A 14,905-nucleotide genomic window follows, 5' to 3' on the forward strand; every position below is an offset into this window, starting at 1 on the left:
CTTTGTTATTTTAGCTGTGTACTTAGGGTCATTGCCTTGTTGGAAGGTGAACCTTCGGCCAAGTCTGAGGTCCAGAGCACTCTGGAAGAGGTTTTCACCCAGGATATCTCTGTTCTTGGCCACATTCATGTTTACTTCAATTGTAACCAGTCGTCCTGTCCCTGCAGCTGAAAAACACCCCCATAGCATGATGCTGCCACTACCATGTTTCACTGTTGGGATTGTATTGGGCAGGTGATGAGCAGTGCCTGGTTTTCTCCACACATACCGCTTAGAATTATCACCCAAAAGATCTATCTTTGTCTCATCAGACCAGAGAATCTTATTTCTCATAGTCTGGGAGTCCTTCATGTGTTTTTGAGCAAACTCTATGCAGGCTTTCGTATGTCTTGCACTGAGGAGAGGCTTCCGTCAGGCCACTCTGCCATAAAGGCCCGACTGGTGGAGGGCTGCAGTGATAGTTGATTTTGTGGAACTTTCTCCCATCTCCTTACTGCATCTCTGGAGCTCAGCCACAGTGATATTAGGGTTCTTCTTTACCTCTCTCACCAAGGCTCTTCTCCCACGATTGCTCAGTTTGGCTGGACGGGCAGGTGTAGGAAGACTTCTGGTGGTCCCAAACTTCTTCCATTTAAGGATTATGGAGGCTACTGTGCTCTTAGGAACCTTTGAGTAATGCAGAAATTCTTTTGTAACCTTGGCCAGATCTGTGCCTTGCCACAATTCTGTCTCTGAGCTCCTTGGGCAGTTCCTTTGAGCTCATGATTCTCATTTGGTCTGACATGGGCGGTGAGGTCTTATATAGACAGGACTTGATTTGGAAAGGCACACACCTATCAGTTTAATTAAACACAGCTGGACTCCAATGAAGGAGTAGAACCATCTGAAGGAGGATCACAAGGAAATGGACAGCATGTGACTTAAATATGAGTTTCTGAGCAAAGGGTCTGAATACTTATGACGATGTGATATTTCAGTTTCTCTTTTTTTAATAAATTTGTAAAAATCTCTACATTTGTTTTTTTTTAGTCAAGATGGGGTGCAGAGTGCACTTTAATGAGAAAAAAAATGAACTTTTTAGAATTTCCCAAATAGCTGCAATGAAACAAAGAGTGAAAAATTTAAAGGGGTCTAAATACTGTCCATACCCACTGTATCCCTGCTTTACTCTTTTCCACAACTTTATCCCTGACCTGTCTGGTGTGTTCCTTGGTTTTCATGATGCTGTTTGATCACTAATGTTCTCAAACAAACCTCTGAGACCTTCACAGAACAGCTGTAGTTATACTGAGAAGAAGTTACACACAGGTGGACTCAATTTACTAATTATGTGACTTATGGAGACAATTGGTCATTCAGGATTTTATTTAGGGGTATCAGACTACAGGGGGCTGAATATAAATGCACGTCACAATTTTAAGATTTATATTTTTAAAATAATTAGAAAACCATGGATCATTTGCTTTACACTTCACAAATATTTGCTACTTTGTGTTGGTATATCACATAAAATCTCAATAAAATACATTTACGTTTGTGGGTGTAATGTGAAAAAATGTGGCAAAGTTCACGAGGTATGAATACTTTGACAAATCACTGTGGTGCAATCAATGTACAAGCAGAATATCAGTGTTTTGGTCACAAAGCAGCTGCAAAGTGTCATCTCAGCCTGAAGGAATCTAAACTGGTACAACCTGGAAATGGCTCGATGAGCCACACATTTCCCTTGTAGCAGGGGTTAGACCACGTACACACGTTCAGTATTTGGTCACTATTTTACATCAGTATTTGTAAGCCAAATTCAGGAGAGGAACAATCAGAGGAAAAGTATAATAGAAACACATCACCACTTCTGTATTTATCACCCATTCCTGGTTTTGGCTTACAAATACTGATGTAAAATACTGACCAAATACTGAACGTGTGAAAGTGGCCTTACGTCTAGTCTACCAGCAATGGAGTTTCTGCTAGTGGGGGATGTAACTCCCATTTCCTGTCAGTATGCCCCTTATTGAGTCGTTGAATTTCCAAAATACAGAACATACTGGAAAAATGTATTGGTGGTGTGGTATTAAAGTCAGGAATACACAATTTCAGGGAAATATAAATATTCAAAAGTGGCTTTACTTCTATAAACTGGAAAATGTTCCCATTACCATGGACTCCTCACAGGCTTCCATCACGTAACACTTGTGCTCTTTGCTAGATTCTGACAACTCAGTGCCAATGTGTAAGAAACATGGGACTCGGGTAAAACACAAAAAACACAAATCGGAAAAATAACATGAACCAGAAAACTTTAAAACTGAACAGATACAAATGTCTGTGACCTATGTCGCACAACTTTATAAAACTTTTAAAAAAAAAAAAAAACCTAGATTATCCTGTTTTACAAATAATATGTGAAGGAGAACAGATACATTGCATACGACCATCAGCTAAGCTGATAACTTGGCTCTCCGCTTGGGTGGTCCTTTGTAAGCCCTGCCCTTCCTGCGCAGACCACCTCTTCTGTCAGCTATGGGGACCTCTGTTTCCACTTCTTCTGAACTGCTCTCGCCACCTCTCTTTGCATTTTTCTGGACTGACTGATCGGTCTCCACGGACCCTTCAGACTGTTCTCCAGAAATGCTCTTCTGTCCGTCAGATTGTTGTTGCAACACTACGTCCTGAAGTTCAACCACAAGATGAGGACCTTGCCGGAGAAGAGGCAATGCTTCTGCAGAAACGTGAACTGTTGTTTGATTGATGTCCAGGGTGGATGTTTCATCAGTGGTTGGACACGGTGCTGCAGAATTGCCCTCTGTGTAGCCGGGAAGACCATTATCTGTCGTGTCTTCACCTGGTAGACATGCCTCAGTGGATTTTGCTGCCATTTTCTCTTTTGGTTCCTCATCTTGTATTTCTGTTTCTTCTGCTTCGGCTATGATGTTTTCTTGTGAGGAAGTCTCCAGGTGGTCTGAATTAAGGACCTGTAAAGGATCACACAAAGCAAAGTTACAGGGACCACATCATGTATAGACCTCATCAAGTATGACTTTCTCATCCATTCACAGAAGTTTGGTAAATTGGCTCTACAGTTATAGGAATGTAGACATGTTAAGCCTGCTGAATGTAGTTGACTCCTGTATATACATGTATAAAGGAAAGTTCAGCACTCTACAGTTGTACAGAATGCTCTTTGTGGTAACATTTATTCTGAATGTTTCCATATGGTCTTTGTAAAGGGTAAAATATTTAAGTATAAGTTCCTTAGTGTTCGAGATGATAACTGAATAGGCTCTTAATCGGTTGTGGAGCATCGAAAATCCACCTGGACCACCCAGCTGCAGAGAAATGTGTATCTGTAGAGAGCAGGTGGTCTCTCTATTAAGAAGGCAGAAACCTTTTATTACCATTGCAGACTTTATTATAGCTGACTACACAGTGCTGTATATAGGAGTGGCACATACAGTATACAGTGGGTGAAATAAGTAATGAACGTCACCAATTTTCTAAGTAAATATATTTCTAAAAGTGCTAAATTCACGGAAATGTGAATGGGCCACAGACGATCACTGGCATGAGCGCTATACGTGAAAAACACAAGTAGCACTCGTACGCGAAAATCGGGACATTTGAATGAGCTCTAACACAAGTTCTGCATCATGGATCCCTACCATAAGCTACCATAACAACATGGAATAATAAGTGTCTGCCATGTTTGTGCACCTAAATAGGTTGGCATTTTTACAATACTACAAGTCATCAAAGTTTCAAGTCTCCTAAAGGCGAGTAATAAAAATGTAAAAAAAAATAAATCTAAGATATATATATAGCTGCCTGAGTAACTGTCTGAGCTAAGAAAATGTAAAAAAAATTATTACATATGGTGAACCATAAAAGAAGAAAATCAAAATAACAGAATCTTTGTTATTTTTGGAGTCTTCACCTGGATAAGAGATCATAAAGTCGTAAGGACCTCTAATGGTGCTGATAAAAACCACAGCTTTTACTGCAGCAAGCAATGCCTGATATAATGCTATCAACCGAAAAATAAAAATGGAGAATAAAAGAATCGAAAGCAGAGAAGGGCACAGGCCTGGAGCAGCCTGAGAATTACATACGGAGAATGGTCCGGGGCACTATATACGGAGGACGGTCCGAGGCATTACATATGGGGGACGGTCTGGGGCACTACTACATACAGAGCACGGTCTGGGGCACTACTAAATACAGAGCACGGTCTGGGGCACTACATAACAGAGGACGGTCAGGGGCACTATGTACGGAGGACGATCCGAGGCACTACATACGGAGGACAGTCTGGGGCACTACGTACAGAGGACAGTCTGGGGCACTATACAGTGCCTACAAGTAGTATTCAACCCCCTGCAGATTTAGCTGGTTGACACATGCGGAATTAACTTGGCATTGTGACATTTGTACTGTAGATCAGCCTGGAAGTGGGAAATGCACTGCAGCAAATTTTGTTTTTGTTGTTTTTTTTTTGTTTTTTTTAAAACGTTAAAAGTTAATTCAGAGTGTCATTTATTATTCAACCCCTCAAACCACAAGAATTCTGTTTGGTCCCCCAAAAGTATTAAGAAGTAGTTCAGGCACCAAGAATAATGAGCTTCACATGTGTGGATTAAAGATCTCTTTTGCCAGCCTTTTCTGGCTATTTAAGACCCTCCCCAAACTTGTGAACAGCACTCAGACATGGTCAACATGGGAAAGACAAAGGAGCATTCCAAGGACATCAGAGACAAGATCGTGGAGGGTCACAAGGCTGGCAAGGGGTACAAAACCCTTTCCAAGGAGTTGGGCCTACCTGTCTCCACTGTTGGGAGCATCATCCGTAAGTGGAAGGCTTATGGAACTACTGTTAGCCTTCCACGGCCAGGACAGCCTTTGAAAGTGTCCTCCCGTGCCGAGGCCAGGCTTGTCCGAAGAGTCAAGGCTAACCCAAGGATAACAAGGAAGGAGCTCCGGGAAGATCTCATGGCAGTGGGGACATTGGTTTCATTCATTACCATAAGTAACGTACTCCACCGCAATGGTCTCCGTTCCAGACGAGCCCGTAAGGTACCTTTACTTTCAAAGCGTCATGTCAAGGCTCGTCTACAGTTTGCTCATGATCATTTGGAGGACTCTGAGACAGACTGGTTCAAGATTCTATGGTCTGATGAGACCAAGATCGAGATGTTTGGTGCCAACCACACACGTGACGTTTGGAGACTAGATGGCATTGCATATGACCCCAAGAATACCATCCCTACAGTCAAGCATGGTGGTGGCAGCATCATGCTGTGGTGCTGTTTCTCTGCCAAGGGGCCTGGCCATCTGGTCCGCATCCATGGGAAGATGGATAGCACGGCCTACCTGGAGATTTTGGCCAATAACCTCCGCTCCTCCATCAAGGATCTTAAGATGGGTCGTAATTTCATCTTCCAACAAGACAACGACCCAAAGCACACAGCCAAGAAAACCAATGCCTGGTTCAAGAGGGAAAAAGTCTAGGTGTTGGAGTGGCCTAGTCAGTCTCCTGACCTTAACCCAATTGAAAACTTGTGGAAGGAGCTCAAGAATAAAGTCCACATGAGACACCTAAAGAACCTAGATAACTTGGAGAAGATCTGCATGGAGGAGTGGGCCAAGATAACTCCACAGACCTGTGCCGGCCTGATCAGGTCTTATAAAAGACGATTATTAGCTGTAATTGCAAACAAGGGTTATTCCACAAAATATTAAACATAGGGGTTGTATAATAATTGACCCACACTTTTATGTTTAAAATTTAATAAAATTCAACTGAGCAACATAACTTTTTGGTTTGTAAGATTTATGCTTCTGTTCATAAAACCTACTCTCGTTTGCAGTTTGAAGGCTCTAACTTATTTGCATCTTATCAAACCAGCTAAATCTGCAGGGGGTTGAATACTACTTGTAGGCACTGTATAACGAGGACGGTCCGAGGCACTACATATGAAGGATGGTCTGGGGCACTACATAAGGAGAATGGTCTGGGGCACTACATAATGAGGACGATCTGAGGCACTAAGTATGTAGGATGGTCTGGGGACCAACATACGGAGGAAGGTCTGGGGCACTACATACAGAGGATGGTCTGGGGCACTACATACGGAGGACGGTCTGGGGCACTACATACGGAGGACGATCCGGGGCACTACATACGGAGGACGATACGGGGCACTACATACGGAGGACGGTCTGGGGCACTACATATGGAGCACGGTCTGGGGTACTACGTACGGTCTTGGCACCTACATATGGAAGACAGTCCAGGGCACTACATAAGGAGGATTGTCTGGGACTCTACATAACGAGGACGGTCTGAGGCACTACATATGAAGGATGGTCTGGGACTCTACATAAGGAGGACGGTCAGGAGCACTAAGTACGGAGGACGGTCTGGAGCACTACACAAGGAAGACGGTCTGGAGCACTATGTATGTAGCACAGTCCAGGGAACTACATACAGAGGATACATCAGGAGAATGGTCTGGAACACTACATAGGAGGACAGTCTGGGGCACTACATACAGAGGACGATCTGGGGCACTACATACGGAGGACGGTCCGGGGCACTACATACGGAGGACGGTCTGGGGCACTACATACGGAGGACGGTCTGGGGCACTACGTATGGAGGACGGTCTGGGGCACTCCGTACGGAGGATGGTCTGGGGCACTACATACGGAGGACGATCCGGGGCACTACATACGGAGGACGATCCAGGGCACTACATATGGAGGACGGTCTGGGGCACTACGTACGGAGCACGGTCTGGGGTACTACGTACGGTCTGGGCACCTACATATGGAAAACAGTCCAGGGCACTACATAAGGAGGATTGTCTGGGACTCTACATAACGAGGATGGTCTGAGGCACTACATATGGAGGATGGTCTGGGACTCTACATAAGGAGGACGGTCAGGAGCACTAAGTACGGAGGACGGTCTGGGGCACTACACAAGGAAGACGGTCTGGAGCACTATGTATGTAGCACGGTCCAGGGAACTACATACAGAGGATTGTTCAGGTCGTTACATATGGCGTACGGTCCAGGGCAGTATGTATGAATGACGGTCCGGGGCACTACTTACGGTGGACATTCTGGAGCACTACACATGGAGGATGGTCCGGGGCACTACATACAAAGGATGGTCCAAGACACTACATACAGATGGTACGGGAAAGTACATATATGCACAATCGTTTTGGCACTACATACGGAGGACAGTCTGGGGCATTATAAGAGTATACAGAGGAATATACAGTGGACGGTCTGGGATACTACATGCAGAGGACTGTCCAGGGCACTACATACGAAGGATTGTCCAAGACAGGGGCGTACATAGAAATCATGGGGCCCCATACCAGAAGCTCTAATTGGGCCCACCTTCCCCACAAAAAAATAAATATTTGTCTGTTTCACAGAAGAGCAGATCTCACAATTTTCAAACCTTTACATAGTAATTTTCCTCCTGCTGAAGTCCTACATTCCTCTTTCATTGCCCCCATAAAGTATGATGCCAATAAAAGTGCCCCACAAACACAGTATGATACCCCTATGGTGCATTCCTCCATATTAGCCTCCACATGCACAGTATAATGACCCTACTGTGCCCCATCTCAACTCCCAAGGCAAAGTATGGTGACCCCAACACAGTATGATCCCCCAACAGTGACCCCCACACAGCCCTCCATAAAGTATAATGGGCCTACATACAGTATAATGGCCCACACTAGCCCTCCAAACAGTATAATGGCCCCACACAGCCCCCCAAACAGTATGATGGACCCACACAAACATTCACACCGTATAATTGCTTTCATACAGTATAATGGCCTAATGGCCCCCCACATAGCCTTCCATATAGTATAATACGCCACCCATAAGCCTCCATATAGTATAATGCGCCCCCCATAATCCTCCATATAGTATAATGCGTCCCCCATAATCCTCCATATAGTATAATGCGTCCCCCATAATCCTCCATATAGTATAATGAACTTCCCATGATCCTCCATAGAATATAATCCACTCCCCATAGTCCTCCATACAGTATATTATACACCCCATAAAATGCAGCCCCCATATAGTATAATGCACCCCACAGTTCTGCAGTATTATGGGCACTACGTACTAACTGAATTTAAAATAACGTATGTTTTAAATAAGCCGACCCGAGTATATACCGAGGCCCCTAATTATATGTATGGCCCCCTCATCCCCCAATCCTGGTATGTGTGGCACCCCTCATCCCCAATCCTGGTATGTGTGGCTCCCTTCATCCCCCAATCCTGGTATGCATGGCACCCCTCACCCCCAATCCTGGTATGCATGGAACCCCTCATCCCCAATCCTGGTATGTGTTGCTCCCTTCATCCCCCAATCCTGGTATGCATGCCACCCCTCACCCCCAATCCTGGTATGCATGGCACCCCTCATCCCCCAGACGCTGATGTGAGCTGCTGCTGCTGGCATATTCACTCCTCTCCACACCGGGACTATGGGTGTGGAGAACAATGAATATGCATTCTCTTTAGTAGCGGGCACTGTCAGCAGGAGCCGCGGCTCAGAGCTCTTCCGTGCCCGCTGCTAAAGAGAATGAATATTCATTCTTCTCCACACCCATGGGAATGGAGAAGAGGGAATATTCATTTCCCTTTAGCAGCGGGCACACATGGTAGCTGCAGCAGCTGGCTACTGTGTGTGCCCAGCTCCTCCGCTTCCCCCCGTAAATACAATACTCACCTATCCTCCTCATTCCCCTGCTGCTTCAGGGCCCCCGGCTCATGGGCCCCATAGCAGGTACTCCACTGGTCCAAGACACTACATACAGAAGGTCCGAGGCACTACATATGGAGGATGGTCTGGGACTCTACATAAGGAGGACAATCAGGGGCACTACATATGTAGGATGGTCTGGGGCACTACGTACGGAGGATGGTCCGGGGCACTACGTACGGAGGACTGTCCTGGGGCACTAGGTATGGAGGACGGTCCGGGGGCACTACGTGCGGAGGACGGTCCGGGGGCACTAGGTATGGAGGACGGTCCGGGGGCACTACGTGCGGAGGACGGTCCAGGGGCACTACGTGCGGAGGACGGTCCGGGGGCACTATGTACGGAGGACGGTCTGGGGGCACTAGGTATGGAGGACGGTCCGGGGGCACTACGTACGGAGGACGGTCCGGGGGCACTACGTGCGGAGGACGGTCCGGGGGCACTATGTATGGAGGACGGTCCGGGGGCACTATGTACGGAGGACGGTCTCTGCACACGGACAGAACACATAGTGTTTGCTGACACATTACATATCTTTATTTTTAGCCGGATATAATCGTATTGCCATGACATTGTCTCTAGGACAGCGGTGGGCACTGGGGGCTGAGGAAGTTCCTGGGCTGGATCATGCCGCCTTGCTTGCCCGCCTCGCCCTGCAGGGCGCTGAGCACTTCTCCTATGGTGGTGTCCGCGATGTCTCCATCAATCTGGGCCAGGTACTTGTAAAGAAATACAAATGTCTGATGTGGGATGCGGGCTGCGCCCCCCTCAGGGTCCTCGGTCAGGATCTCGCAGGCCTGCTTCAGGGCAGTGGTGATGCTGCCCCCCAGGGCGCTGCAGGCCAGAGCCAGGAACTTCATCCACTCCACCTGTGTGCCGGGACGGTCCAGCTCCAGGAGGCCGAGCAGCTGGGCCTGCGGTAAGCACACAGCCCGCCACCTCTGCTCCAGCTCCTCCACCGGCACCAGCACCCGGCCGGTCAGCTGTCTGTGCAGCACCCGCAGCAACCCCGGGGTCAGCCCGCTGTCCGTCCTCTGCGTGGCCACCGGCAGCTCCACCCGATCCTTCACCGGCAGCGGCTCTCCTCGGGACAGGCTGTAGAAGTAGGCCGCCGACCACCGCAGCAAGTCGTGAGGCTGCGTCAGGATCGCCGCCTTGGAGAACTGCTTCAGCAGGTCCGGGAGCTCCGGCGGGATGTGAATCTGCTGGGCGCAGAAAATGGGCTCTGGCAGGGGCATGGCCGCACACAGGGAGCAGGAGCACCGAGACACTGGACACGGGCTCCAGCGACGGAGGACACAGCGGACAGTTACTGGAGCGTCCCGTTACCAGGCAACAACTGCCAAGACAACGGGGTTACTTACTGGCGTCGGGTCACGTAGAAGAGACCTGCAGTCACTTTAGCGGCACCACCTGACGAATAGCGGAACTGCATCTTCCACAGGAAAACGCGTGAATAGTTCGCAGAATGGGAGGATATAAAGCAACGTGTGTGGGCTGTATACAGGCGACTGCACTAAATATACACAGAAATATACCTATGTTATATATACTTAAATATACCTATGTTATATACACACATAAATATACCAATGTTATATATACACATAAATATACCTATGATATATACACACACATAAATATACCTACAGTACAGACCAAAAGTTTGGACAAAAGATTTTTCTGTATTTTCCTGACTATGAAAATTGTACATTCACACTGAAGGCATCAAAACTATGAATTAACACATGTGGAATTATATACTTAACAAAAAAGTGTGAAACAACTGAAAATATGGCTTATATTCTAGGTTCTTCAAAGTAGCCATCTTTTGCTTTGATGACTGCTTTGCACACTCTTGGCATTCTCTTGATGAGCTTCAAGAGGTAGTCACCGGAAATGGTTTTCTCTTCACAGGTGTGCCCTGTCAGGTTTAATAAGTGGGATTTCTTGCCTTATAAATGGGGTTGGGACCATCAGTTGTGTTGTGTAGAAGTCAGGTGGATACACATCTGATAGTCCTACTGAATAGACTGTTAGAATTTGTATTATGGCAAGAAAAAAGCAGCTAAGTAAAGAAAAACGAGTGGCCATCATTACTTTAAGAAATGAAGGTCAGTCAGTCCGAAAAATTGGGAAAAGTTTGAAAGTGTCCCCAAGTGCAGTTGCAAAAACCATCAAGCGCTACAAAGAAACTGGCTCACATGAGGACCGCCCCAGGAAAGGAAGACCAAGAGTCACCTCTGCTTCTGAGGATAAGTTTATCCGAGTCACCAGCCTCAGAAATCACAGGTTAACAGCTGCTCAGATTAGAGACCAGGTCTATGCCACACAGAGTTCTAGCAGCAGACACATCTCTACAATAACTGTTAAGAGGAGACTTTGTGCAGCAGGCCTTCATGGTAAAATAGCTGCTAGGAAACCACTGCTAAGGACAGGCAACAAGCAGAAGAGACTTGTTTGGGCTAAAGAACACAAGGAATGGACATTAGACCAGTGGAAATCTGTGCTTTGGTCTGATGAGTCCAAATTTGAGATCTTTGGTTCCAACCACCGTGTCTTTGTGCGACGCAGAAAAGGTGAATGGATGGAATCTACATGCCTGGTTCCCACCGTGAAGCATAGAGGAGGAGGTGTGATGGTGTGGGGGGGCTTTGCTGGTGTCACTGTTGGGGATTTATTCAAAATTGAAGGCATACTGAACCAGCATGGCTACCACAGCATCTTGCAGCGGCATGCTATTCCATCCGGTTTGCGTTTAGTTGGACCATCATTTATTTTTTAACAGGACAATGACCCCAAACACACCTCCAGGCTGTGTAAGGGCTATTTGACCAAGAAGGAGAGTGATGGGGTGCTACGCCAGATGACCTGGCCTCCACAGACACCAGACCTGAACCCAATCGAGATGGTTTGGGGTGAGCTGGACCGCAGAGTGAAGGCAAAAGGGCCAACAAGTGCTAAGCATCTCTGGGAACTCCTTCAAGATTGTTGGAAGACCATTTCCGGTGACTACCTCTTGAAGCTCATCAAGAGAATGCCAAGAGTGTGCAAAGCAGTCATCAAAGCAAAAGGTGGCCACTTTGAAGAACCTAGAATATAATACATATTTTCAGTTGTTTCACACTTTTTTGTTAAGTATATAATTCCACATGTGTTAATTCATAGTTTTGATGCCTTCAGTGTGAATGTACAATTTTCATAGTCATGAAAATACAGAAAAATCTTTAAATGAGAAGGTGTGTCCAAACTTTTGGTCTGTACTGTATGTCATATACACACATATTAATATACCTATGTTATATATACTTAAATATACCTATGTTATATATACACATAAATATACCTATATCATATACACACATATTAATATACCTATGTTATATATACTTAAATATACCTATGTTATATAAACATAAATATACCTATGTTATATACACACATAAATATACCTATGTTGTATACACACACATAAATATACCTATGTTATATACACATAAATAAACCATTGTTATATACACATAAATATACCTATGTTATATAAACATAAATATACCTATGTTATATACAAATAAATATACCTATGTTATACACACATAAATATACCTATGTTATAAACACATAAATATACCTATGTTATAAACACATAAATATACTTATGTTATATACACGAAAATATACCGTATTTTGCGGATTAAAAGATGCACCGGTTTATAAGACGCACCCCAAATTTTGGGGAGGAGAATAGGAAAAAATGTTTTTGTTTATAAACTGGTGTGTGTTATAATCAGCTTACCTGGGGTGCTGAGGCGTTGGTGGAGTGGGGTCCCAGGTCGCAGGGTCTGTATGGCACCCCTCATCCTGGTATGTATGGTACCCCTCATCCTGGTATTTATGGCCCCCCTCATCACTCTTCCTGGTATGTATGGCACCCCTCATTCTGGTATGTATGGCTCCCCTCATCCCTCTTCCTAGTATGTATGGCCCCCATCACTCTTCCTGGTATGTATAGCCCCCCTCATCCCACATCTTGGTATGTATGGCAACCTTCATCCCTCATCCTGGTATGTATGGCACCTCTCATCTCTCTTTCTGGTATGTATGGCCCCCTCATCCCTCTTCCTGGTATGTATGGCCCCCTCATCCCTCTTCCTGGTATGCTTGGCACCCTGCATCCTGGTATGCTTGGCACCCCCTGATCCCCATCACACTGCACACAAAAAATAAACAATTATGCTCACCTCCTCTCTCCTCCTGCTCTGCTGCCGACAGGGATCTCACTGTGTGAGCCGAAAACTGCATTGCGCACTCACACTGTGAAATGCTGTGCCGGAATAGTCACTGCTCCGCATGCCGGAACTGTGTGCGTGGGGAGCAGTGACCATTCATTCTCCTTAATAGCGCACACACTGTACCCGAAGCGCGGCTTCTGCTGCTGCTCTGCGGTCAGTGTGCCCACTATTAAAGACCATGAATATTCACTACAATCCACTCCCATGGGTTGTAGTGAATATTCATGGTCTTTAATAGCGGGCACACAGACTGCAGAGCGGCAGCAGGAGCCGCGCTGCGGGTACAGTGTGTGCGCTATTAAGGAGAATGAATGGCCAATGCTCCCCACGCACACAGTCCTGGCATGGGGAGCAGTGACTATTCCGGCACACTGCACAGCATCTCACAGTGTGAGGGCGCATGGCAGTTACGCCATGCGCGGCTCACACAGTTTGATCCGTGTCTGTAGCAGAGCAGGACGCAGCGTGGGAGAAGAGAGGAGGTGAGCATAATTGTTTATTTTTTGGTGTGCAGCGTGCTGGGGATCAGGGGGTGCCAAGCAGACTAGGATGAGGGGTGCCAAGCATACCAGGAGGAGGGATTAGAGGTGCCATACATACCAGGAAGATGGATGAAGGGTGCCATACATACCAGGAGCTGCGCTGCAGGTACAGTGTGCGCGCTATTAAGGAAAATGAATATTCACTGCTCCCCACGCCCATGTCTGTGGGGAGCAGTGAATATTCATTTTCTTTAGTAGCGGGCACAGTGTAGGCTTCAGCAGGCGGCTACTGCCTCCTGTGCCCCGCTCCAATACCGCTGCCGCTCCCCCCACATCCCCCACCACCCTTAGCCACAGTATATATATATCGGACTATAAGGTGCACGCCCCACTTTCCTCCAAAATTTTGGAGGAAAAAAGTTTATCTTATAGTCTGAAAAATACGGTACCTATGTTATATACACATAAATGTACCTGTTATATACACATACAGTGGTGGCCAAAAGTATTGGCATCCCTGCAATTCTGTCAGATAATACTCAGTTTCTTCCTGAAAATGATTGCAATCACAAATTCTTTGGTATTATTATCTTCATTTAATTTGTCTTCAAAGAAAAAACACAAAAGAGAATGAAGCAAAAATCAAATCATTGATCATTTCACACAAAACTCCAAAAAAGGGCCGGACAAAAGTATTGGCACCCTCAGCCTAATACTTGGTTGCACAACCTTTAGCCAAAATAACTGTGAACAACCGCTTCCGGTAACCATCAATGAGTTTCTTACAATGCTCTGCTGGAATTGTAGACCATTCTTCTTTGGCAAACTGCTCCAGGTCCCTGATATTTGAAGGGTGCCTTCTCCAAACTGCCATTTTGAGATCTCTCCACAGGTGTTCTATGGGATTCAGGTCTGGACTCATTGCTGGCCACCTTAGAAGTCTCCAGTGCTTTCTCTCAAACCATTTTATAGTGCTTTTGGAAGTGTGTTTTGGGTCATTGTCCTGCTGGAAGACCCATGACCTCTGAGGGAGACCCATCTTTCTCACACTGGGCCCTACATTATGCTGCAAAATTTGTTGGTAGTTTTCAGACTTCATAATGCCATGCACACGGTCAAGCAGTCCAGTGCCAGAGGCAGCAAAGCAACCCCAAAACATCAGGGAACCTCCGCCATGTTTGACTGTAGGGACCGTGTTCTTTTCTTTGAATGCCTCTTTTTTTCCTGTACACTCTATGTTGATGCTTTTTCCCAAAAAGCTCTACTTTTGTCTCATCTGACCAGAGAACATTCTTCCAAAACGTTTTAGGCTTTCTCAGGTAAGTTTTGGCA

At 46.0% G+C, this 14,905-nt stretch overlaps 2 protein-coding genes across 5 annotated transcripts in view; both read right to left on the minus strand.

Annotated features, from left to right (window-relative positions):
* Positions 1-1,078: 1,078 nt before the first annotated feature.
* The window catches only part of FAM169A (family with sequence similarity 169 member A), a 165,217-nt gene continuing 151,390 nt past the window's right edge, over positions 1,079-14,905 (minus strand). For 3 of the 4 annotated variants that reach the window (XM_073679921.1, XM_073679929.1, XM_073679911.1), the window contains one exon: positions 1,080-2,972. In XM_073679921.1, coding sequence (XP_073536022.1) covers positions 2,439-2,972 — 534 coding nt within the window. In that variant the 3' untranslated portion in view covers positions 1,080-2,438. Of the gene's footprint in view, positions 2,973-14,905 lie in introns of all 4 variants that reach the window. The other variant, XM_073679932.1, reaches the window with a different exon arrangement.
* On the minus strand, positions 9,316-10,165 carry ROPN1L (rhophilin associated tail protein 1 like). Its single transcript, XM_073679957.1, has one exon. The coding sequence runs from the start codon at positions 10,035-10,037 to the stop codon at positions 9,378-9,380; it is 660 nt and encodes a 219-aa protein (XP_073536058.1). The 5' UTR covers positions 10,038-10,165; the 3' UTR covers positions 9,316-9,377.

The sequence above is a fragment of the Phyllobates terribilis genome, unplaced genomic scaffold (assembly GCF_046119375.1).
Source record: "Phyllobates terribilis strain yellow unplaced genomic scaffold, ASM4611937v1 Scaffold_1__5_contigs__length_1240528914, whole genome shotgun sequence".
Classification (NCBI taxonomy): domain Eukaryota; kingdom Metazoa; phylum Chordata; class Amphibia; order Anura; family Dendrobatidae; genus Phyllobates; species Phyllobates terribilis.

Excerpts from the sequence above, each read along its gene's own strand:
- ROPN1L (XM_073679957.1), bottom strand. The coding sequence starts at position 10,037 with ATGCCCCTGCCAGAGCCCATTTTCTGCGCCCAGCAGATTCACATCCCG.